This window comes from Coloeus monedula (assembly GCF_965178545.1).
Source record: "Coloeus monedula genome assembly, chromosome: 2".
In the NCBI taxonomy this organism is placed as follows: Eukaryota; Metazoa; Chordata; class Aves; order Passeriformes; family Corvidae; genus Coloeus; species Coloeus monedula.
In genome coordinates this window covers 39632559-39656723 of record NC_138782.1, presented here as the reverse complement: position 1 = coordinate 39656723, position 24165 = coordinate 39632559, and the positions used below count along the sequence as shown (strand labels likewise).

At 37.7% G+C, this 24165-nt stretch overlaps 1 protein-coding gene across 7 annotated transcripts in view; it reads right to left on the bottom strand.

The window, feature by feature from the left end:
- Positions 1 to 24165, bottom strand: part of BIRC6 (baculoviral IAP repeat containing 6) — a 173613-nt gene that overhangs the window by 28083 nt on the left and 121365 nt on the right. For all 7 annotated transcript variants that reach the window (XM_082302472.1, XM_082302475.1, XM_082302476.1 and 4 more), the window contains one exon: positions 23489 to 23657. In XM_082302472.1, coding sequence (XP_082158598.1) covers positions 23489 to 23657 — 169 coding nt within the window. The remainder of the gene's footprint in view (positions 1 to 23488; positions 23658 to 24165) is intronic.

The following is a 24165-nucleotide window of genomic DNA, read 5'->3' as shown; positions in this document are numbered from 1 at the left end:
TGCACATTTATTCTAAAATTAAGCAAACTATTAATATAGTATGTCCATTATATCAAAAAATCTTCACACTTTACAGCAAATTAAAGAAACAAATACAGAACAGTGATTAGTAAGAAAATGATGAAAAGTTCTGTTTTACTTGCATCTAATGTCAAGGCCTTCCCCACTGTGATTCTCGCTGTGACTGTACTAGGAATTCCTACCCCAAAGGAGCCTGCAAACTTGATGCAAAAAAACCCCAAAACAGCCACTTGAGGAAAAATAAAAAATCAACACCTTTACCAGTTTTACAACTATGACACTGCCAAATGCAGATCCTCCTTGCTTCTGTGCTCTGAGAAAAGCTGTCTATATATGCTCTCAATCTTTCTCCTGTATGTAACTTCTCATTTTCTGCACTCATTATTTAAGGATCTAGTGAATTTCAGTTGTTTTAGAGGCCCACAGAAGTATTTTTCTTCTGTACTATCTTGTTTTACTTCTGACTGATACACATGACTGATGTTCTGCCTTTGTTGAAGGAAAGAAGGTTGTGCTGGCAGCCACAGCAGAAGGCACCACTGAAAACTATTCCAAAACTACAGTCCTTTTATTTCTTTTCCCAAAGAGATCTGCCACTGCAAATATGGGAGAGATGATCATGAATGATCAATTAAAAGGAAGTAGCTGAAAACAAAAACGTGTTCTGGAGAGAACCCATATGGTAAACCCAGGAAATGTAAGGAAGGCTTCCTTCTTGCATGGGGTAAAGTTTCCAGTAACCCAAGAGATGCTGCCAAATCTCATTTCTTGTTTTGTTTTGGAACTGTTCAGTACGATGTTTTATCTTCCTGGAAAGAGGAATGATTGTGTTTTGTTAAATATTAATTCTGAAATAGCCATGTAATCCTGCTTCTGTTTTAAGCAATGTGAAAGAAAACCACTGACAGTTATGTAGAGTAACTACGTTATAAAACTGTTCTATTAGTATCATGCACAAATGCTCAAAATTTACTACAGGGTATCCAAATCTCCCCTGCAAAACCCCCAAGAAAGTACCTATGTATTACAAGTGACCTATTTTTTCTTTCATAGTAATTAAGTTTTAAAGATATGGGATCATCAGCTCAGGTAAAAAGTAAAATAAGACATCCTCATTACCCTGCTACTCACTGAAGTTTAAGACCAACGTTAAGATCACGACTACAGTACCACATTCACCTGGCTCTACATTTTTCTTTTTTCTTTTATTTCACTCTTTTTAACCTCCAAATAAACTAAAAGTAAGATCCTAAAGTTCTGCCAATTTTACACCATTCCTAAAACATGCTTAGTAATTACTGAGGACATTTTTTTTAATGCCTCAGTATGTTATTCACAAACATAAAACCCATAGCTATGATCAAATTAAAGACTTCAGGATCTCATTATCATATTAAAGATTCTCAGCTGCTATGAACACCACTGTTCAAAAAAAACACACAAAGGAAACACTCATTTTGTATTTTTAATTAAAACCTTCAGAAGACACAGTCTTGTGGCCACATAGACGGCCAAGCATGAGTGAGGCACTCTGTCTTTCCAACAGGGCCACACATCCTTTTACAAAGTATTTTAAAACTGGAGCCGTTCTTCAGCCCCCCTTCGCTGCATCTTTGCAAACATATGATCTATGAATGCAGTCCCTGCTGCAGGCAATAGTGTCAGTTCCAAATACGTCATGCTCTGCTGCCTCTTGATTTTCTGTTTCAGAATCAACCCAGGGCAAGCCTCTTTTATAATAGGCCTAATTAACACGCTGTGTTCCGCTCTGCTTTTATAGAAAAAGGGATTGCCCACAGAGCAGTTCAAAATCAGATCTCTAAGAAAACATTAGCCTTTAGGTAAAAATGAAACAAAAGCTTTCCAAATATTGTCATATTGTAATAATTTAATTAGCTGGACTTTTTCTTCACTTTTAAAAATAGGAGTAACACCAGCATTTTCACAGTACTGTTTTCAGTGTTAGGGAAAATGACATCAGGAGGGACTAGTCCCCTGAATAATGAAGCAGGAGAAAGCAGTTAAGCACTCTTGCAGGTCATGAGTAACAAAGCCCATGTCAGAGCAGTAAAACAATACAAGAAGGGTGGGCCTCTGAATTTAATGGGTACAGTGTCATGCTCCAAATTATTACTATTATTGTTCAGATACAGCTTGAACATTTTGTTCTTGTGATGTCAGCACTGAGCCTGTTAGCAGTCAAAAAAATCAGATCAAATGTAAGAAAAGCTGAAAACAAATTAGAAATTAATTATTGAGGCTGCATTCAGTAATTAGTATCACTTCAACACCATGTGCATTTCCCCCTTTTATCAGAGAGATGGGACAGACCTGGAAAAGAGAGAGAAGGGTGACTAAACAATGCAAGATGCAGAATGAGCTGCTGCACTATCTAAAATGAAATAAAGACATTGCAGCCTCAGTGACTAATGAAGGGTACCATAAAGACATTGCTTTTAAATTATCAGTGGCAAGAAAAGTGAGAAGAATTGGACTTATCAATATATTCAAAGGAATGGGCACACCATTAGAAGAAATAGTGCCATTTGTACAAGAACATACACTACACAATACATCACTTTTAAGGTTTGGAAAAGCTTAGCACTAAATGTCAGGGCAGTAAGTATTATCACAGGTTCAAAAGTAATTGGGTAAATTGATGCAAGAACAGGCCATCAAGGGCTAATAAATGAGGGGACACCACCCTTGGCAACATACTAGCAATACCAAAGTAGCATCTGCATGTCTGCCCGTTATTGTCCACTATTGGTGATAAAGTAGCAGGCTAACAACCTTGGTCTGTCTTGGCATTACTATTACGGTGTGTTCTAGGAAACCTGGAAAAAAAAAATTTAACTGCAACAGGAGATGAAAACTGTGCTCAATTATACAGGCAAAATGCATTGCTCAGGGAAGTTGGTCAGTCATCTGTAGTGGCTCAAAAGTACTGCTCTTAACCATTTCTGCTTTGCTTATTTTTTAAAGAATATTTGATTTTGGAGAAATTGAGTATTTTCAGGAAAGTTCTGTTTACAAGTCAAGTCAAACAAGACTTTTCACACATGTATCCATGAACCCAGAAAAAACCCTTTGCCAGAAAAAGTGGAAGGCATTTCATTAGGCCAATGTGTACAGTTGAATAAACAAGACACAATTTCCTGCATTTGAAAGGATGGGAAAAAGAAACCCAAACAGTACGAAAGACATGAAAACCAAACTGAGCCTTTAAAGCATAAGTGGCTACTAAAACCACACATAATCCCCAGTTTTGGAGATATTACTATTTAATGCCACACTGTAGTCCCTCATAATGGAATCCACTAGGGATCACTCTCTGCCATGAAACAGAGCTCCAAAGAAACCTGAAAAGGTGGTCAGGTAATGGACAGATTATTCTTGGAGACTACAGAGCAATCTCATATGGGGGGTTGGGAATACATCATCAACAAAGAATAATTAATGAAATCTAAAAACGCAGAATTGTGTATTCATTGGTTTTGTTTGATTGAAAAAATGGCCCAGTGTAGAAAGGCTGTGAGCAAAGTACTGAAGAGTAAGTACATACTGCCATGGGATCCAACCTCACTGCAACTTTTTATAATCTCTCCTCTGAAAGAAAGCTGGATTTACCCATTACCAGCTCTTAAAACCATCAAAATATGAAGGAACTCAATTAAAGCATAAAGCTTTAACCAAATCACGCTTGCATCAAAAACGAAAACAAGTGTAAGGAAGCATCAATGCTCTAGGAATGTTCTATATTGCCAAATAAATAAAGAATAATATATAGAAAGGTATAAATAAAATACAAAATAATTTAAAAAAATATATTAAAAATGTGAAGAAAGACACATATAAAGAAAGGAATTCAGAGACTGCATGAAGACAAGCTGTTTGCCTGGTCAAGGGATAAAAAAAAAACTTACTACTAATACAACCCTTTAGTATGGCATTTAGTAAGATAGAAAGGACCAATGATTTCTATTTCAGGTCGATGTACTGAAATAAATCTAATAGTAAAGGTAAGGTAGAAGTGTCAAATTACCTTCCACTTAGGAAAATAAGAAAATATTTTCTGCAGAGAATAATACAAGGTTTAAATATCCTGCACAACAACCCTTTCTCAAAGAAGTAAAAATAAATTCAAAATAAATAAGAAGGTGGAAGCTTTCCTATCATCTCATGTTAAGTGTCTTATTAAGCGTGCAACACTACACCGAGATGAAAGGAAAGGTATCACTACCCTCAGAACGTGGATCAGGGTTTTTATAAAAGTTAATCTGACTTTCACCATCCCTGCAATGGAGGAGGGAACAGTGATTTCACTATTTTTGGCAGAAGAGTGGGCAAGCAGCCACCTTGAAATGGTCCTCAGTCTGAGCGTTACCTCTTCCAGGCCATAAAACAGTCACTAGTATTTTAGAGTAAGATGGGAATCGAAAATAAGATGGAAACCTGCCATTTCATTGCACATGCTGCAGAAATAGATGCAGCAATTCAAAATTAGATAATGAAGTTGTGGAGTGTTTTTAAACCATTACTTCAGCAGATGGAAACAGGCCAAGACTTGGGTCTTCTGCTCTGTCAGCAGAGGATACCAACACTGTTACTGGAATGAAAGGATGTGCGATTCCTGTGCTTTATTTTTTTCTGTATGCGTGAGCACACCTACAAGATCATGCCCTCAGGGGCCAGAAAGGAGACTATTTAAGCATCTCATTCTGCATTAAATATCTCATTATTTCGCTTGGCCAAGATGGCAGAGCCTCTGTGCATACGCAAACCAGAACTTTTATCACTCCAGCATATTTTTCAGAGAATAGTTGGTTGTTTAAATACCAAGATGGGCTTTTAGTAAACACACGAAGTGGAGGCTGAAAAGAAAAATTAAAGCTGAACAGCCTCCTTGAGTCTGAGTTAAATGAAGGGTAACCCTTTGTATTCACTGCATATTCAAAGTGCCTTAGAGTGCAAATAGCTCTTATCTGGTAAATATATCAACCATATTAATAATATGATTGGAAGAATCATCTCTAAGACTTGTGGAATAGGAGAATTTGCACCTTCCATACAACCTCATGCAAGTTCCTGCACCACTTACTAGAACAGATCATCCCCCATTATGTTACAGCAGAACAACAAAAAAATAACTCAAAATAAAATACAATACTCTTTTTTTAATGAGCTGCATTATCTCAATGTCCTCTAGAGAGAACAAGAAGATAGAAATCCCATCATAAAAAACTATACTTTGTATTGGAGTAATTTACCACAGACTACTTCCTTCAACCACAGAGATCCATTTCCTTGGATTTGTAGTCATGACTAAGAATACCCTCAGAGGATAGTAAGAAAGGAAATACTATGAATGGGAAGTGCCTGCATAACAATATGGGAAGTGCCAGATATATTTACAGTATTTTATTTTCAAAAACAGGAGAGGAAAAAAGAACACAAAAGAAATAAATGACAAATGCCCAGAAAATGAAAGCCTATCACTTGACTAAATAAATAAGACTCTCAGCTGCTGAAGATGAAAGCCAGCCCTCACCTCAGTAAAGTTCTTCAAATGCACATCAAGCTACACACCCCAAAACTCTTCCCTGAAAGTACAGTGAGCTTGCTCTTAGGAAAAGCAAAGCAAAAATGTCTACAACAAACCCTGGCAATCTGCTCTGCACGTGAACAGAAAGGGATTGTTCGTTTCTTTAGTCGGGAAATTTTTAGCAGCTTATCTAATTGTGCTGCCACTACATGAGAAAGCCACTAATATGGAGAAACAAAAAACTGAGTATGTATTACTTACAGTTCTTTCAGAGGTCTTTTGTGTACTGTAAAACATTTGTGTCCTGTTAGTGGTTACTGTATCTTACCAGGAAGGCACCAGAGTTAAAATAAAAAGGAAGAAAGCACACTGGACACTGCTGTATAATATGGAACTGTAGGACATGTAGTGTGGTGTCACATTCTCCTCTGAAGTCATATTCTCTTTTCAAAAAAGACTGAGTCTGTTGGTAATGAGGCATCATTTTTACAATTAATTCTTAATGCCTCTAGTAAAATCTGTGAATGTTTATAGCATGTGGCACCGCAGAGCATTCTATTTCAGACATCCAGCATGCATATTCTCAACCATAATTACCAAGCCAAAATGAAACTGCTTGAGATGTACTGTCTCACTAAAGTAAAATAAGAAAAAATGACAGGACCGGTAATAGTTATACTGGAAATTTTGAAAAATGCAGTGTGGTACCTCCAGGTTTAAAGGGCTGGTTGACTGCCTTTACTGTTTATCCTCAGAGGGGAAGCCAATCTAGTACTTACAGACTCCCAGTCTTGTCCTGGGAGCAGGGATACAGCTACCAATGTCGGTTTCTGATGAAGGAAAAAAAGGGAACTCCTGGGTGAAATGCTCGTGGGCCTTAGCAATGAGATAAATGGTCCAGGAAAGCCTAAGGATATGTTCCCTCAACGCTAAACTTTACTGTCTCATGCCTTGAACAGTCAGGGCAGTGGCCTGCACTGTTTTCTCAAAATTAAACAGCCATCACAAGATGGTGACAGTCTACTGGCAGAGGGAATTTCACTGAACACTCATGGCCAAACCTGAACAATTTTGAAGACAATCACCCAGACCTTTTATTTCTCAAGTGAACAATTAAAAGTAAGCATACAGAAACTAATTTCAGGAATGAAATGAGCACCAGCTGCATCTCATGTATGATTTGTTAGCTTCTATACATCCTTGTATCAAGGATAAGCATCTAACTGTATTTCTCCAGAAAACTTATTAAGAAAGGTAACTCATCTGTGGGAGGCAGGAAGGCAAACACCATAGTTTAGTTTCCTTTTACATAAGACATATTACGCAGCGGAGTGCAAGGCATAAAGGTCTGTCAAAAAAGTATATCTCTGCTTAGTACCCGAAGAGTTACGTCTGAGTGGATCCAAAGGGGAATTTTTAAAAATAACAGGTCTTTGGCAGGCAGATACAGATACATGAGCAGTCTGTCGCTCAAGCTTTCAAGACAGTCATATTATCCTGTAAACCACAAAGGTCCAGAAATTCATAGTGGTCTCAGATGAGGAAGAAATCTTGTTTACTTAGGTTTTCAGGACTGTCCTGTAAAGCACCCTCAGAAGCTTAGTCATTGATTGGAAAAAACTGTTATTTAAGGCTCATAAAAACAAATACCCGACTTCTGATCCCAGAGTAAAATACTCTATCATTTAGGCAGCAGGACAAAGAACATGTGGGTGAGAAGCAGAAGGAAGAATAACGTGGGATGTGAGAACCCCCACTGAAAGCTCATCTTTACCCTTCTGTTGGGGTTGTAAGAGGTCTAGGTTTTTTTCTGTTGAAGGAATTTCCCCCCATACTGTAACTGAGACGACAAATCGCTGGGTGCTTAAGAGAAACAAAAGACCTGGCTGCTCCTTTTGTTTCACCTGGGTGTGTGGGCAGTTGGGTCTCCGGCGTTTGGACAGAGAGGAGCTTGCTTGCTTGGGCTGCTTTTCCTTGTGCTGGAGAAGCCCCGGGATCCCAAAGCCGCTTTCCCTGCCCCGCTGGGAGCCGGGCCGTGGCCGCCCTGCCCCGCGGCTGCTTCGAGCCTTCGCTACATTGTAGCCCTGCTCGCCCTGCCTGCCCAAACCTCCGGGGGTGGTGCCCCGTTTGGATACACCTCGTCTGCCATCCGGGATTTGTGCTCCTCCCTGCTCTTCCAGCCTGCCGCTCCAGCCTGCTGTTCCCGAGGGTCCGGCCGGACACCGGGATCGGCTGCCCAGGGGTTTGTGAAGCCTTTGTCCCATCCCTTCCCGGGATCCCAGGCCGCCATTGCCCGCGTGTTTCCCGAGCTCGCTCCGGAGCGCCCCCTGCAGCCGCGGGGGAACCATCGCACCTGCCCTGCTCACCGGGAGCCGCCAGCGCCCCTGCCGGCTGCGAGCGGAACTGCACCCGAGGGGAAAGGGCCCGACAGCCGAGAAGGCTGGCACTGGGTTTGTGTGTGCTGTTACTGCCATAGTTGTTGTTGTTTTGTTTGACTTGTTATACAGATATATAATAGTAAAGAACTGTTATTCCTATTTCCCACATCTTTGCCTAGAAGCCCCTTGATTTCAAAATTATAATAACTCAGAGGGAAGGGGGTTGCATCTGCCATTCCAAGGGAGGCTTCTGCCTTCCTTAGCGGACACCTGTCTTTCAAACCAAGACACCTTCCTATTTCTCACCTGATATTTCTTGAGTATCTTAACCACGAAAATCCTTTCCTTCTGGAAAATTTAAAAGGCACTTTCATTCACTATGATCAAGTGAGTGGGGCCACAGGTCACAAGCTAGTCTGAGGTATGCTCTGTACATGCAGTTGCAAAATACACCACCAGCTGTATAAATCAATGAAGATCCACCAGTTCATGAATTTATGTTTAAAAGCCATATAAAACAATGTGCAGTACAGAAACAGATAAAGATTGAAGCAAAAATCCAGTCTCTCACTGAACTTAGCTAAATATCAATTTGCTGAAAAAAATACTTCCAATTAGCTCCTCGTAGCAAGCTTCAGTCTTGACTAAGTGCTTTATCTGTCATGCAATCCAGTACCCAATTACAAACCAAATCTAAGCTGCTTCATTGCTTGTAACAACTAGGTTTTTAATTTTCAAAGGTTTCAATGCCATGATGTTTCAACACATAATTACTCCTTATAAATTACAACAAATTTCTGCAATACAGTAGAGCTGAAAGTACAAATTTATAATTTGTTCTTTCATAAATCTTTTATATTATTAACCAGTCAAATGGATAATCAGTTTTGACATTTAAAAAAATTCTGTTATAGTTCTAATCCAAAAGCAGTATCTACTAGAAAACAGTCAGCTACTTTAAATGCTTTGAAAATACAAGTATATATTCATATTCTTTTGCAATAGGAAATAAGAGATTTCATAGGCAAATACTTTCATCCTCTTATTCCAAAACTATTTCCAAATAAAGATGACAAAACAGAGGAAAGAAACATAGCAAAAGATGCTGAGATCGCAGTAACCTCTAGGTTTGTTTTGTTTTTCAAGATTGGTCATCTGAAAACTCAAGACAGATAAGATGAGCTTTTTCTCAGATGGTAAGATGCTTTAAGGACTTTGGAGAAAGAAGAAGTTGGTGTAGTACTGCAGTTCCCTGAGAGCCACCCTCCTGGACTACAATCCCTACTCTGCTTCCCCTGTGCTTGTCCAGTAAGGACTCAATATTCATGTACCGGACTCCTCTAACACAACAAAATTTATGAAGATGAGAACTCAAAAAACTGATACTTGAAAACTCTAATACTCCTAGAGAAACGTGAAGCCTACACTCAAACCAGTGTGAAAGAATAGTCCCCAAAACCTGCTGTCTTTGATTAAAAAAACCCCTCTTGAGCTGCAGAGAAAAGCACTGAATCTGAACTGAAGCATTCTAAAAGTTACTAACCACTTTATATAAAGGTACAATATGAAAAATGAAGATTGCCCAGTGTCAGGAGGTCACCACACACAGCTGGGGCTGAAATCCTCACCTCTAACTCAGGAGCATTAATCAGTCACCAACTTCTAAATTGCTTCAGTACATGAAGATAGTGATTTAAATACTTCTCTCCAAACAAATATGTGACGTGTCACGGGACATCTTCCAAAGGCTTTTTCTAAACTTTTACTCAATTGTCAAACTTACCACTTTTCTTGACAAAATAGCAGTGTCAATTCTGACCATGATCACAGGAATTGAGCTTGACCAGTATGAAGAGAAGCTGGTGTTGAAAGGGGTGTGGCAGAAGAATTGGTACTATTTCACATCCATTTAACTGACTTCTTAACACGGAACTACTTCAGAGCAAGTGGCAGACATTGGCACAAGAAAATTTTTGCTAAGCGAAAGCTGTCAGGTGGGAACTGACTAGAGAAACTTCTGTAGTTACTTATGAGAGAATTCTGAATTTTTCCAAGGATATTTTGGGTCAGCAGTTAAGTTACAAAATCAGGAAAACCCCCAGACAGCAGCCAAAAGACAAGGAAGTTTCTCAGTCAGAAGGAAAACAAGATGTAGCATATAGCTGAAATGTCAAAATCATCAAGTAAGTGCTGAGCTGAAATACATAGAAGAGCCATGAAAGAGAATAGTAAGAAAGCTAAAAATAACTTTATGTTGCTTCAGATGAAGGACCTGAGTCCTTCCTCTTTTTTCACCAGAAGAGTACAAAAATCCTTTGAAACCTGGCCATGCCTATCACTGCTGACTCAAGGGCATCACACATCAATCTGTATCATAAAAAACAGGCTAACAGCACCCACAAAGAAAACAGTATCAGAAGAGACAAAAAAAAAGAAATAAAGAAAAAACTAAAGAAGAAGGAACGTGGCTATCCACTTACTGCTTATGCTAAACCAGCCAGTTCATCCTAATTTGTGCATATTATTGCATCTCCCAAGAGACACAGTTTGTTCTATTGTTCTGCAATTTAACTTAAAATCTATCAGACCTCATAAAGGGAAGTTTTTGGAGGTTGTTCAAGAAGAAAACTAGAGTGCATCACCTACAGGATACATGTGCTACCTCACTTCACATAATTTTCTGCATCTTGGGGAAAATTCAGAACAACTACAAGGGAAACAGTCTTCATGGACAACTGATCTTTTGGATTTCATTACAGCATTTAAACATAAACAGACTTTTAAGTCTAGACACTATCTGACTCAAAACATCTATTTTAATGAAAAAATACAGCATATAGAATAATTTCAGTGTACACAAAAATAAAAAATTATATTAATTCATAAAAATACATGAAGAAAAATAAAACATACACTTAAGAGAACTTGCTCTTTTTGCAATTTTGATGCTCTGGGTGTACCACATTACTCGTAGTGGTAGCGTATAGCAGGATAACGATCATCGCAGCATCAGGACTGTAGACTGTTGAATTTATACCACTGAGTTTTTACAAGATAGCTTGGCAACTTCCCCTGAAGTGTGAGCATCTTTAAAACATGACATACATTTGTATTGCCTAAGGTCTATTCCCATGCAATAGAAGACTTCAGTTGCAATGAACAGAGTGACCTCTAATCAACCAAATTTGTCCTGCTCTCAGAATACCACATAAATCAGTTACTGAGGAGTTGCCAAAGTCTTACTAAGTGCTTGAAAGCTCTTCCTAGATGGAAGTAACAGAATTAAATTTAGGCTGTTTTTGGATACCAGTGTCCAAACTCCAAATACTATATAACCATGTAATGGTCACCCCAAAACGGGTGGGTTTATTACTGGCATCTATAAAATGTACTCCCAGGCTCTTAATGTTATTTTACACAAAATGTAAAGTATCTCCCCATCTTTCCAAATATCATCAAGTATTATGGATAAATCAAGGCATTTTAAAATCAACATATATTACTCACTTCACTCACGTGAGAAATCTTGCATGAAATTTTCTCTTCACACTGGAGATGCACTGTAGCTATAAGGAAGTTATTTGTAAATGCCAGCTTCCACCCAACATGGATGAATTCCTTGAGTTTCCTATAACTGACAAATGTTAAGTCTGACAACCTTTATTTGTTTCTTCCAAACAGCAACTCTTTGCCACCACTGACAGCTTAAGCAGCTACTTCCCCATCCTTCTTACTGTGTTGTGCTAGAGATGTATTTTTGGCTGGGTCTGTTTCCCAAACCCATTCATGACACGTCCACACAGACACGCATATCGATGCAGTGGCAGGACATCAGGGAGAAACGCCGTCAGACCATGACAAACACTGCATCTGAACTGCGGTGTGCAGGAGGCATCTCTGCCCCTCACCTGCGTGCAAAGGGAGCACAGACACATTTGTTTCCCGGGGTTCACCATAGCCACTGACGTGCCAGTTGCATCACAATTATAAAAACAGCAGATCACTATGAGACCTCAACCACAGCAATAACCAAGCCAAGAAATGTTTCGGGATTTTTTTGCTGCTCTCTGTGGGTACATCGTAATTAGCTGGTTATTTGCAGTGGAGCTGCAAATATATCATTAATCTTTAAATAAAATACGCACATTGCACTATTTCCCCCTTTCACAAAGGAAAGGGTTTGATTTTGAACATGTGAGGGTTAAAACAGTACAGTGGCTTGAAAATTCTATTATTGCTAGGTGCTCTCAGCAAGGTGAATGATCAGAATACACAGGTGAAAATTCCCCCTTTGTATCTCTGAATGGATCTAAATGAATACAGAAATACATTCAAGATACAGAGACAAAACAATTCCAAGAACAACAGAAGATGCAGCAGCCTTTTCAGAACAAGGGAAGAGCTTGAAAGGAAAGATCATATATACATATTAGAATATATATTTAAGGAAGCTATGCTGGAGAGATTTAACCTAATTAGTTAAATCTTCTAGAGTCAAGCGATTTCATTGAGGCAACATAACTTTTGGGATAAAGGGGAAATCATGTACAAGTACCATACAACTCACAGTACTTCAAACATGGTATTTGCCATTAAAATAATGCACATGCAAAATATGCAGTTTTGTCTATTACTAAGAAACTAACAAATGTACTTAGACACTTTGGAAAAATAATGAGGAAAAAATGCAATGTAAATTAAGTTGAAAGTGGCAGAATTCAAAACAATGATTTTACTGTCTTCTGCTTTCTCTATAAAAGATGATTCAACACTGAATTTCAAATATTGCCTCGTAATTCCTAAAATATGCTGTTCTGAAAAATGATTAAGGTTTCCCATTGTTTGAACTCGATCTAAGTAATTGTATTTTGATTTTTTGTACACATATACAGAAATACATTTTTGTACATTTGGATTCTGAATCGCTTGACATTGCAAGTATTTTTTACAAAACAAGTTTTCCGATATATATTTAAAATACAGCTGCATTCATAGCAAGAAGCTATGCTACACCAATGAAAACACACTGCATTGGTAGCCTTCATAGATCAAAGTGACTGAATAAAATTATTTGAAATACAGTTTCTTCCAGAGGTTATTAAAATTGCGTGCTTTTTTTTAATCTGAAGAGACCTGGAGGAGAAGACTTTGCAGAGTTCTCCCCCCTTTCCAATTGGGCAGGAAAAAATTCCCTCTGATTTAAAAAGGAAAAAAATTGTGTTGATGCTTCCTATGAAATCAGAACAGGATTATTTTTAAGTGTTTTCATTAATTATATGGTAACCTGCATTCTTTGGGTGGTGAATAAAAGAGGAAAAGCATTTATTTCCCATAGAAACAATTGCCTGTCAAACAAAGCATAAAAAGACAAAAGGCAGAAACACTGTTTCAGCTTGAATGCCTTAATGCCACCATTTGTCATGCAGCACTTCCTCAGAAAACCCCGAAGTACAGTTAACTCTGCTCCTCTTTACACACTTTCTCCGTTGGTACAGGATTAAAATGTGCCGGGCCTGACGATGAAACAGCAGAGCCATCGCACATTGTTATGCAACTCACTGTCTGCAAGGGTGGCTCGTAGCTCCTTCTTTATTCAGCAAGTGCCAAGTGCATGTTTAATCAATGTCACAGCTCACCACAGTGTGCAACTAAAGCCACTGTCATTCCTCTCTTCAGATTTGCCTGGCTGAGTTATGCAATGCTCCGAAGAATACCTTGGAATTCTTTCCAGAGGGTCTGAATGCAGGTGTGTGACAGCGTTCACACTACTGCCAGCAAAGCAGACCTCTTTTCTTCCTTTTTCAGGCTGGACTAAAATTACATAGTGTGACTGCACGTAGTTCGCTGCATTTGGAATTACAGCATGTCAACGTAAGAAAGCCTCTTCAGACGGCTGCCACAAAGAGTAAATCAAAGGCTGGGTGTTTCTGAAGTCTTAATAAATAAGTAAGTATAACTGAACAAAACCAGGAGCTGTTTGTATTTTTTAAGACAGAACAGAACAGCATGCATTTCGTTGCTCTGCATCATCTAAGGAAAAGAATCCTCAATTTTAATGACAATTAGTCAACAGTGAGGATCATTATTGAGAAAGAGCTTTACTGTTTTTTCAACTATACTCGCTTTAGTGGATTACTGAGAAAGAACACCACTCATTTGGAAGATTCTGCAACATTATTATCCTCACCGATAAACTTCTTCATCAAGAAACTGTTTGTGCTCCTATCTGGTCTGTCTGAGAGAGCAGAGCAGCCCCTTCATGAAGATAAAAGCCTGGCTTGCCACTGAATCGACGAGCAAGAAGCATGTCTGATGACATTTTATTCCTGATGCAATGTAGGGTAAGAAATACCTTTTTTTTTTAAACCTTTCTGTAAGATATGCTCTGAGCTGATGACATTAATTAGACTCACAGCAGAAATACGTTAATCTTTAATGATTAAAGCCGTGCGCCAGGACAGAAAGATGCTACTGCACTATAAAATGTGATTGTGTATCTTCAGTAAATTGGAGTGATCTGAACTAGTAGAAATCCCCATCAAATTTCTGATCAATGAAGGTAAAACAGCATAGCAGATCACACAAGATCAACATACAAGATCAACATCTCAGTCACCAATGAACATAATTTTATAGGGAATATGTTTCTAGAGGATATTAGACTGTAAATTAAGAGTACAAGAGCAGCTAAGTAATAGAAAACGACCTGTCAACCTCACTTTTGCAACCAAAAAAAAGGTAACAAGTCATATATGCATCTGTAAATGTCTACTCGAATTCTTATATTGCATAGAATGTTGCTACTAAAAAAGTACTATCATCCTGTGGCATACTGCAGTAATCAACATACAGAACAACCACCTTTATATTTGAAGAGACAGACATTTTCTGTTAAATGTTTACTGTTGCATGGATGTCCAAAAGCTGATCTATTAAACATGAAAAAGGATAAGATCTCACTTGCAATTGCCTACTTGGGGCTCACTGGTGAAAAACAACTGTGATACTGTATTAGGGAGGCATATTTCCCATGTTTGAAAGCAGCAAGCACCAATATTTTTAACTGGTTTTGTAGTGTGGCAGTTAAATATTTAAGAAAAGCTGAAAATGCATATAACCTCCCCAGGCATTTCAGAGTATTTGACAATGCTCACATACCTGCTTTCACCAGTTTCATCTTTTATAAGGAAACAAATTAGCTCACTGAAGACAAATTTTAAATGTCTTTTGTAATAAAGCATATTAACTGGCTTGAAGCAGCAAGCTGTTTTTCACTCCTATCAATCTGTACCTACAGAACGTTTATTTTTAACATGGACATGTTCACACAAAAAGAAAACAAAAGACATATACAACTCAATAAACAGCATCAAGAAATGTTGTATGAAGAGCTACAGAATTGTTTTTAAAAAGATCAAAGCTTGCATGTTTGTCAGACCAGATTTACCATTTGCTTTCTTTTTTCTAGCTAGCTGCCAGAATACTGGTGAAGGTATTTGCAGGAAAAATGGGGACCTCTGCCATCACAACACTGGAAGATGTAAAAAAGCGAGAGGAGAAAGAGGAAAAAGAAGAATCTATTTTAGCACTGCTTGGGATTATTGGAACTGTGCTCAATTTATTTGTTATCGTTTTTGTGTACATCTACACTACACTTTGATGACATTTTTGAGTATCAATTGCACAGAACAAAATGCAAAGACCTGCAATGGTAAGAATTGATTTCTAAATTTAAAGCAAAAAACCCACCACTCTGAAAAGAGTATCAGAAACATTCCAGAGTGAAGTTGTCTGGCTAAGGATGCTGCATCAATGACTGCAAAGCGTACCTATGAGCCCAGCTAGGGTGCTAAATTACGTAAACGAAGGCAGACAATATACAACTTCTCATTGGTAACAGATGAAATCCGAACGGAAGGATCAGAGATGGCACCGTTTTACTGCCAGCAAACAAGCAAGACAGAAATGTAGGCAAACAATGAAAATAATCAGAACATAGAAGGAGATAAAGTAAATATATAAATAATTATAAGCAAGTCCCATGCTTTCTATGGTTTTGTGCAGTATGTCTCTTCATAGCTGAGACCAGAAAACAGGCAAAAGGGGTTTTTATTTTTAGGCCACCATAATTTAGGCTTATAACTTACACTAATGTATAATAAGTGTGGAAACAGGAACACTGTTATACTAGAAGTTGTAATATTATTAACGAAATTTTAACTATTTACTATATTCTACAGCATTTTTGTTAGTCTTGTGGAAAGCTGAAAAAGGTTAGATTTTCTTGCCTTTACTAAACCTGTATTTGAAATCATCATGCTATAATGACAATGTGCTTTCCTAATTAAAAATACTTTAAAGTGGTGTGAAAAAATAAAGAATAATTTCAGTACTTCTTTTAAGACATTAATAATTCAATGACACACTAATACATATTCTCTAAATGAAAAAAATCTTAAATTACGTTTTCTATATCATCATTTTTAGAAGGTGTTTACCAGAAGCCAAATACAATTCTCATGTTTTCACCCTGATGCTTATTTTCAAGTAAAACATATCATGCAAGGATTCACAGTGTTGCATGGAAAACAGGTTTAAACTTTGTCTAGAAGACTGTAGTCTTCCCTTCTGGACCAGGTCCTGAAGACATTTTCCCTTTTTGCACTATGATTGAGGCCCAGAATCGCAATTGTTAAGCATACTTCATGGAACACACAATTTAGCTACAGAAATTAGTGAAACAATATACACATTTTAAATTAAATCTACATATGCCTTTAAACTAGATCCAAAGCCGCAGACAGTCTGAGACCATACAAGTTTTTGTATACATGAATGTATCTCACATGTACCTATAACAAAAATTACTTTTGAGATCTTAGGATCAAAAACTCATTAAATAAACATGAAAAAAGTAAAAATAAACTGATTTTAATAAATACTTTTCTTACTATTACATGTGCCACAGAGGAACAACAGAGCAGCTGCATTTCTGAAAATCAGCTCTATTTCTTCTAGGCTACAAAACTACATCCAGTTCCTCCATAAAATGACATGCGAAAAAATGCATCCCTTACATAGGTGATAGCTGATTACTGTATAGAATTTGGTGACTGCTAAACCAACTGAGCCTTTGGAAGTCCCTTTGAAACCAGTACATGCATAGAATAAGGTCAGAAATCTAGACCAGAATGAATTTGGCAACGATATTTCAGTGAGTTGCAGAAACACACTGTAACACTGATTTATGGACATATGAGGTGGAAGATGGTATATTCTGGTTTTGCAACTCTGAGTCAATACTGGCTCAACTAGAAGAAATGATAAACAGAGCTGAGACTGCACTGGAAGGAAGCACATGCAGGCAAGAAAATTTAGTTATGAGCAACACTCTTCAGCAAGTCTCTATTAAATGTATACTTATTTTCAGTATATGAAGCACCAAAGCATTCTATAAAACTAAGCTACATTCTAGAGGAGTTAGGCAGGTTACTAGTGTTTATTTAAGACTACAGAACAGATATTACCATAATTAGTTTTTCCATGTACTTCTTATATCTACATACTTACGGATATTATTGCATTAAATCTCATAATACAAGGCTATTTGAGATGGGTCTCTAAAATGAAAGATTACAAGAACCTGAAAAGTGAAATTCAGGTAGAAATTACTGCTGTCTATTTTGATCCTGAAGTTATTTAAAATTTGTCAATTCTGTGAAATAAATAAACAGTTTTATTTCGTATCATTTCAGTGCATAGCTCTCTTCTCGAAATCGTGATTCAACTAGTACATCAGCATTACAGTGAAATACTGCACCTTTCTTTGTAAGCTTTTCAACAGCAAAACAGACAAAAACCAATCCCAAAAATTATAACCCAATGTGGCAAAGGGTCAGCATGATTCTTTTACCAATGTATGAGCTCATGAACATTAATGAAGGCTAGGAGAATTTTTAATTTCAGTAATTATATGCTGTCTATCTAAACTGCCACTGTACTTCTAATTTCATTTATAGCAAGGGCTTGGACCCTTAGAGGGAAGTCACAGGGTAACATTATCATTAGATTGCCTCAGCATATGAGTTACATTTTGTTTTAAAACAGCAGTCTAATGTTCTCTCTTAACAGGTAATACCTGTGGGCTATACTCCTGTGGACCCAAGTCTAACTTTAGTTAAATGAGCTCTAATAAACAGCTTTGGGACTTACATGTTTAATCCAATATATGCTTAAGAATTTCACCAACAAAAAGTATTTTAATAGCAGCTACCTCTCAATATACACAGCAAAGTCAATAGTCTAGGGAAAAGCAGAGTTGCACGATGATTCAACATTTACACTGCAGCAGTACCTTCAGCGATGGATGAATAAAGAGCTCAGTGTATTTGCCTCAGAGTACTCAACATACTCAGTTCAGCGGGACTGGACTACTTGGCAGAAAGTAAAACACCACCCTATAATGCCTTGAGAATAAGTACGATTGCTAGAAAAGAAATACTCTATCTTCAGCAGACCAGCTAGTGTAGTTCATGGTCTGAGGCCTGAACAGTATGACTTTAATGGACTCAACTAACACAGGTACATCAAAAGAGGCAGAAAGAAGAATGCAGCACATTCACATTCAACAGATTTGGGCACAGTACTTACTAACAAAGTTCACAATGAGGTATTTGGCAGAAAGATAAAGCAGCACAACATTAATGAATCCACAAGTCCATGATGTGGCAGTACTCGGTAAACTACGAAAGGTGCACTGGAAGCAAATATTGGACTCTTATCAAGTGGAACACACTGGTCAGTAAAGACAATCCTTTTGGCAAAGCCATCCCACAGAAATGCTTCATCTCTTCTCAGCAGACAAACCCAGGGAAGACTAAGCTCACATAACACTACAAGCTATGCTGACCACATCACACGGCATCTTTGTCCACCAAAGAAGGAAAGGTGGGCTAAGAAAGGAGTATGCAAGAAAACCCCAGCTAAAGTTACAGTATCATCTGCTTCCTGTAAGCCTGGAAATTCAAGCAAGGAGAATTCAAGCAGAATTCTGCAACTTGCTATGAGGTCTGTTTTCCAAAGAAAAGGTGGTAACAAACCCCTCTCCATATACTAGTTCAAGGACAAAGCAGTACAAAACTGTGTTTTTTATCATGAAGAGACTACCTAATATTGCGGTACTGACAAATCCCAACTTCACTCGGCTTGTTACTGTTCAAGCCTATTAAAAAATAGTCCTTGTCCTAAAAGTGACTTGATTGTCCTTCTGTTTCATGATGCCTTTCCACTGCCTTGTCTCTGTAAATCTTGTTAGCTACAAAGACTATTATAAATACTGCTTTCTCATGTCCCACTTGCAAATACTAGCTTGTATTCGTTTCCATAAACTTACCAGTCAAATAACTCCTACGAGTATCAGCAAAAGCAAGACCTTCAAGACAGTCATGTATGGTCACACATTTGCTGGGAGCCACTTGTACAGTGCTAATTTTACTGCTGTGCATTTTGTTCAAGAAGAGAAGTGTTCACATATTTGGAAGAGTCCCTACAGCAGCAATTATTTCAAATGAAATGTGCTGTATACAAGACAATAGCGAAAAGGTTTTACATGACAGCTCTTGGTGGGAAATGTGCATATATGCGTGGTAATGAATACGTGCTAGATGTTCCATGATACGAAAGTTAAAAACCACATCAATTTTACAAATGTAAATGAGTTAAGTCTTAGGAATAAGCACAGGTATAATAAAAAAATCTCACTGTGTTGCAAAAATAAACTTTTTTCATTTACAGAATGAAAGATAATAAAAGCCACAGTAATGCCATAACAAGACATAAAACAAATGCCAAAAAAGTGATCAAGAAATGGTGAGGATTACAGCAGCTATTGCCCCTGGTGATGAGAGCTATCTTGCATACTGAGGAAAGTTCTTCAAAGACAGATAAACCTTCCTTCTCTTCAAGAAATAAGCAATTACAGAAATTAATTCAAGTGGTCAGTTCACAATTTTCAAGGACTTCACAGTCACCTCACTTTGATGCAGACGAAGCTGCAGAACGTATCAGAGCAATCTGGTTTGTACTGATCTGGTTCAAGGTGAGGTTTCTAAAAGATTAAATGTTATGTGAGCACTGCTTGTCTGATCAATATTCCTTTTATCTCGAACTATATAGATAACAATCTTGTCCGCGTATGTTTTGGGCAAATTAAGCAGAATGCCAAAATAAACTTAAGCAACAAAAAACCCAGATAGATTTACAACTGTGACATGAGCCAATCTGCCGAAAGAGCTTTGCAAGCTGGATGTGCCAGACCTGTAGCTAATTGAACATGTGTAAACAAAATACAAAATTCACATCAATACCAGAATACTTACTGTCTTATACTACCACAGAGTTACCAGCCTGCTGTGCAATGAAAGGAAAGACCATGCCTGCAGCTTCATTGCACATCAAAACTTATCAAAACTTTTTCCCCCCCTTAGTTTTATGTGTATGGTAGATACACACAGATATGTGAAGATCACTGTTATCCCAACAATTACAATGATACCTAAAATCTAGCAGAATACCTTCAGCATAAAGGTAACCTTCAGCTGGTCCCATCAGTACTCATTTAAATCTGAGAAAGTTATAGAGTTGCTGAAAATTGCTAATTTTTGTCACCATTGTGCTGGGCACAGCTTGTTCCTGCTCAGGTGCCAGAACCTGAGAACATTCTGTTAGCATTCTAGATGCAATATCCTAATTTCTCAGTCCAGCATGTTACAGGAAGAATACAGTTACCTGCTTCTTCCACATAAAAGTACATTTTGACAGCAGAAGTTGCACCAGTCTGAAAATTAGAATACCATATATGAGTGGATTACTACTGATGCTGCTCTCTCTTCTACTCTCCATAGGCTCCCGTTCAGCCCTACTAGAGAAGACACCAGTACTCAAGATAGTTAAGTCTGAAATTAGACAAAGCTTTATCAGGAAAGACTCAAATCTGTTCAACTACATTGCACTGGTCTTCAAGGTTTTAAAAACTAAAATAAAAATAGTAGTAACAATGAAAAAATAATCTCCGTATTTGAAATGTCTGAACTATAAACACATTAGGTGAATTTTTCAGTCCCACAAGCACTGTACCAGAGCCTAACATAGCTTCAGAGCTTCTCAACCTGCCTCTCTTGTGTTAGCTATGCCTCCTGACACTCAAAGTCAGTGACACTGAGAGCCCTCACATCACGTGTAACTTGCACTCGTGAAAATCATCTGTCTGCCTTTCAACTCAACAGTACTTACTGCACTGGAATTATGCCCTCTTATCACTAAGACAAACTGTTTCCAGGGATTCCTTCCCAACTAAATGCATCTGGCTCAAATATTAACAAAGAGAAGACATTCTTTCCAGAAGTCATCCTTCTTGCACACTTCCCTTTCATACTGCTATCCTATTGTGCTTCCAAAGATGAGCTTGACTGATGCAAGCCTGCAAAGTTGTTATTTTTTAAATCCAGGAGAACATTGTTAATTATAGTGTTATATACTTATGAACAAATACAGCAGGAAACATTTACATTGCTTGGATCAATCAAAGGATAACCACCATCAGAATTTACAGTTCTAAATTTCAGTAGAAATAACCCCACTCTTTGTGAACTTGTAATAGAGTAGTTTTCATTTTTTTGTCTGAAAAGCGAGGTATTGCTTTGCTTTAATACAGTTTAACTGCTACATTTGCTTGCCCTTTCCTAATTGCTAATGCACAGGCACAACGTTTCAACACCTCCTGCCAACCACAAACAACAGTAGTTCAGCAGTGGAAAACATACCTAAAATGAACATGTCTCACCAGAACTTTGCCTTTTCTTTGTACTTTGGGAAAACAAATGGTCCCTGAAAGCCAAACTAGTCTGAACTTCTTGCCACCAGCTACATATCTCATCTCTTCTATCAGTATCTGACTGTTCTTTCCCAGTTAAAGGTGACTTACAGAGACAGATACATTCTTCTGTTGAAAACAGCAAAAAGCAATTTCAGCAGCTGCAATTCATCTGTAACTCAGGATCAACTGCTTCATCCTTTAGATAACATGGCATTTTTGCCAGGCTTTTCAATGACTTCCTTCTCCTCAACAAAGAAGAATTTGAGTATCTGTTAGAAAGATTACTTTATTCTTTTACTTTACCATTTCCTTTATTGTTTTACATTGTATTTTCTATTGCAATAATGAGCTCAGTCTATCATTAGTTCATTTTCCTCACTGCAGTATGTGCAAAACAGAACCAACAAATTCATTGCAAAATTAGGGTGAGGTGTCAAACTGCAGACTAGCAAGTGAAACATCTTTGTATTTTTACTTTTACTGTAAGACCCCAGCAGACTTTCTGAACTAGTTCCATTCCATCACACAAGGTTATGTAATACCCTAGTTAGTACAAATTAAAAGAGCCACATTCTTGTTCTAGTCCTAAGTTGCTTTGCAAATACTTAACACAGGAATCATTTCCTTTTAACCTCTAACATAAAATATATGCTGCAAGTCAAGAAGCTATAACATTGTTCCCTGAATTCACATCATCACACCCTCCAACTGGCATCCCAGAGAACTGCAGTAATGGGACAAAGACATTTATCAGTTGCTTTGAAAATAGGGCAGGCAAAAGAAGCTCCAAAACCAAATTACTCAGATTTGGAACAACTCCTCCAGATACTTAAGGATTAAATCCATCTTTAAAAACAAAGTAACTTAATAAAAATCCAACCGAAGGCTCATCTCCATACTAAAGCCTGTCATCTAGTGAGACTGAACATCAATCACAAACCCAGTCTGCTGATTTTGTCATTAGTTCTGCACAGGCATTTGCTTAATTCATACTGCTTCACACCACCTCATAGAACTGAAATGGTTTCCCCAGCAAGGTACAACATACCAAATGAAAACTATCAAAGCATCTTTGTTTTAAAATTATGAGCAGAAATTTGATGAATTCATAGAACTCACTTGTTTTTGCTTTAAAATACCCAACAATTTATTTTGTTCCTATATATTTGAAATATTCTGCAGTTCTGGTAAGAGGCTTATTTCTGTATTTCCTAAATAAAGGAAAAAAAGCTTTGATTGAAGTAGAATTGCCCTACTATATGCAACATTTACCAAATTCAGGCATACATTTCCTCAAATTTCTTAAAAATTAACATTTTTCTTCACAGTAGGTTTCATGGTCTTGTATAAAGTACTCCCTCTCTGTGTATTTTCTGTAGAAGAACTAACACGTAAACTTTTCAGAAGAAAACACCATTTTCCTGTTGGTTTCAACAGTCAAAGAAGTGAACTTCAAATTTAAAGATATTGCAACAAACGTGAGCATTTCAACAAGATCCTGCCAGATGATTCTATTTTATTTTGTTTTCTAAGGTTCATGTGAATGTTCCATTAGTAAAAATACTACTGGCAAGTGTACTGAAACTAGCAAGAACTACCTATTGCTTCTACAAAAACTCATTTGACAGAAGTAAGCCAGCTTTGATTTTGAAGGAGACAAGGGCACATTACCTGAGTCGTTGCGGAGGTACGATGACATTGCTGGGATGAGACAAGACTGACTGAGCAGCTCTAGGAGAACGGATGGAAGAGCACTGCTGTTTTGGCCTCTCCCCTCATGGCTGGTTTGAGTCTCTTCATTTGATGTACTCCCTGCAGGATTTATGTAACTGGCAAGAACCTGAAATACACCAAAATATTTAATCAAAACTGATTTATTTCAGTCAAAAGAACTTTGACTTTCCTTAAGATATGTGCTCTAACACTTCACAGAATTTTGCAAATTCAGTACTGGTATTAATTTCAGCAGTCCCAAAGATGTTTCAGAAGAATTTCTATACAGTTACTACATTATTCCAACTTTGGCTAATGATAAAATTAAATAACTATTACAATTCTGAATGATTTTAGGAGATCAATTAATATGAATTTTGACAAACCTGCTGGAGTTACTCAAAGCAAGTTTGCCAGCTCAGACCACAGAGACTGCAACTGACCAGTCCCTTTCACTTTAGAACACCAAGTAGACCAACTAGCAGTAAGACTTTTCTTCAACTGCAAATGTTTCAAATATTTTTGTAACTTCTTTGGGATGAGACTTCAGGGTTTCAAGATGAAACAGTAAGTTATGGTGAACACAATAGTCACCTGGAGGAACAACTACTCATGAGTACGGCTCTTATCTGAGT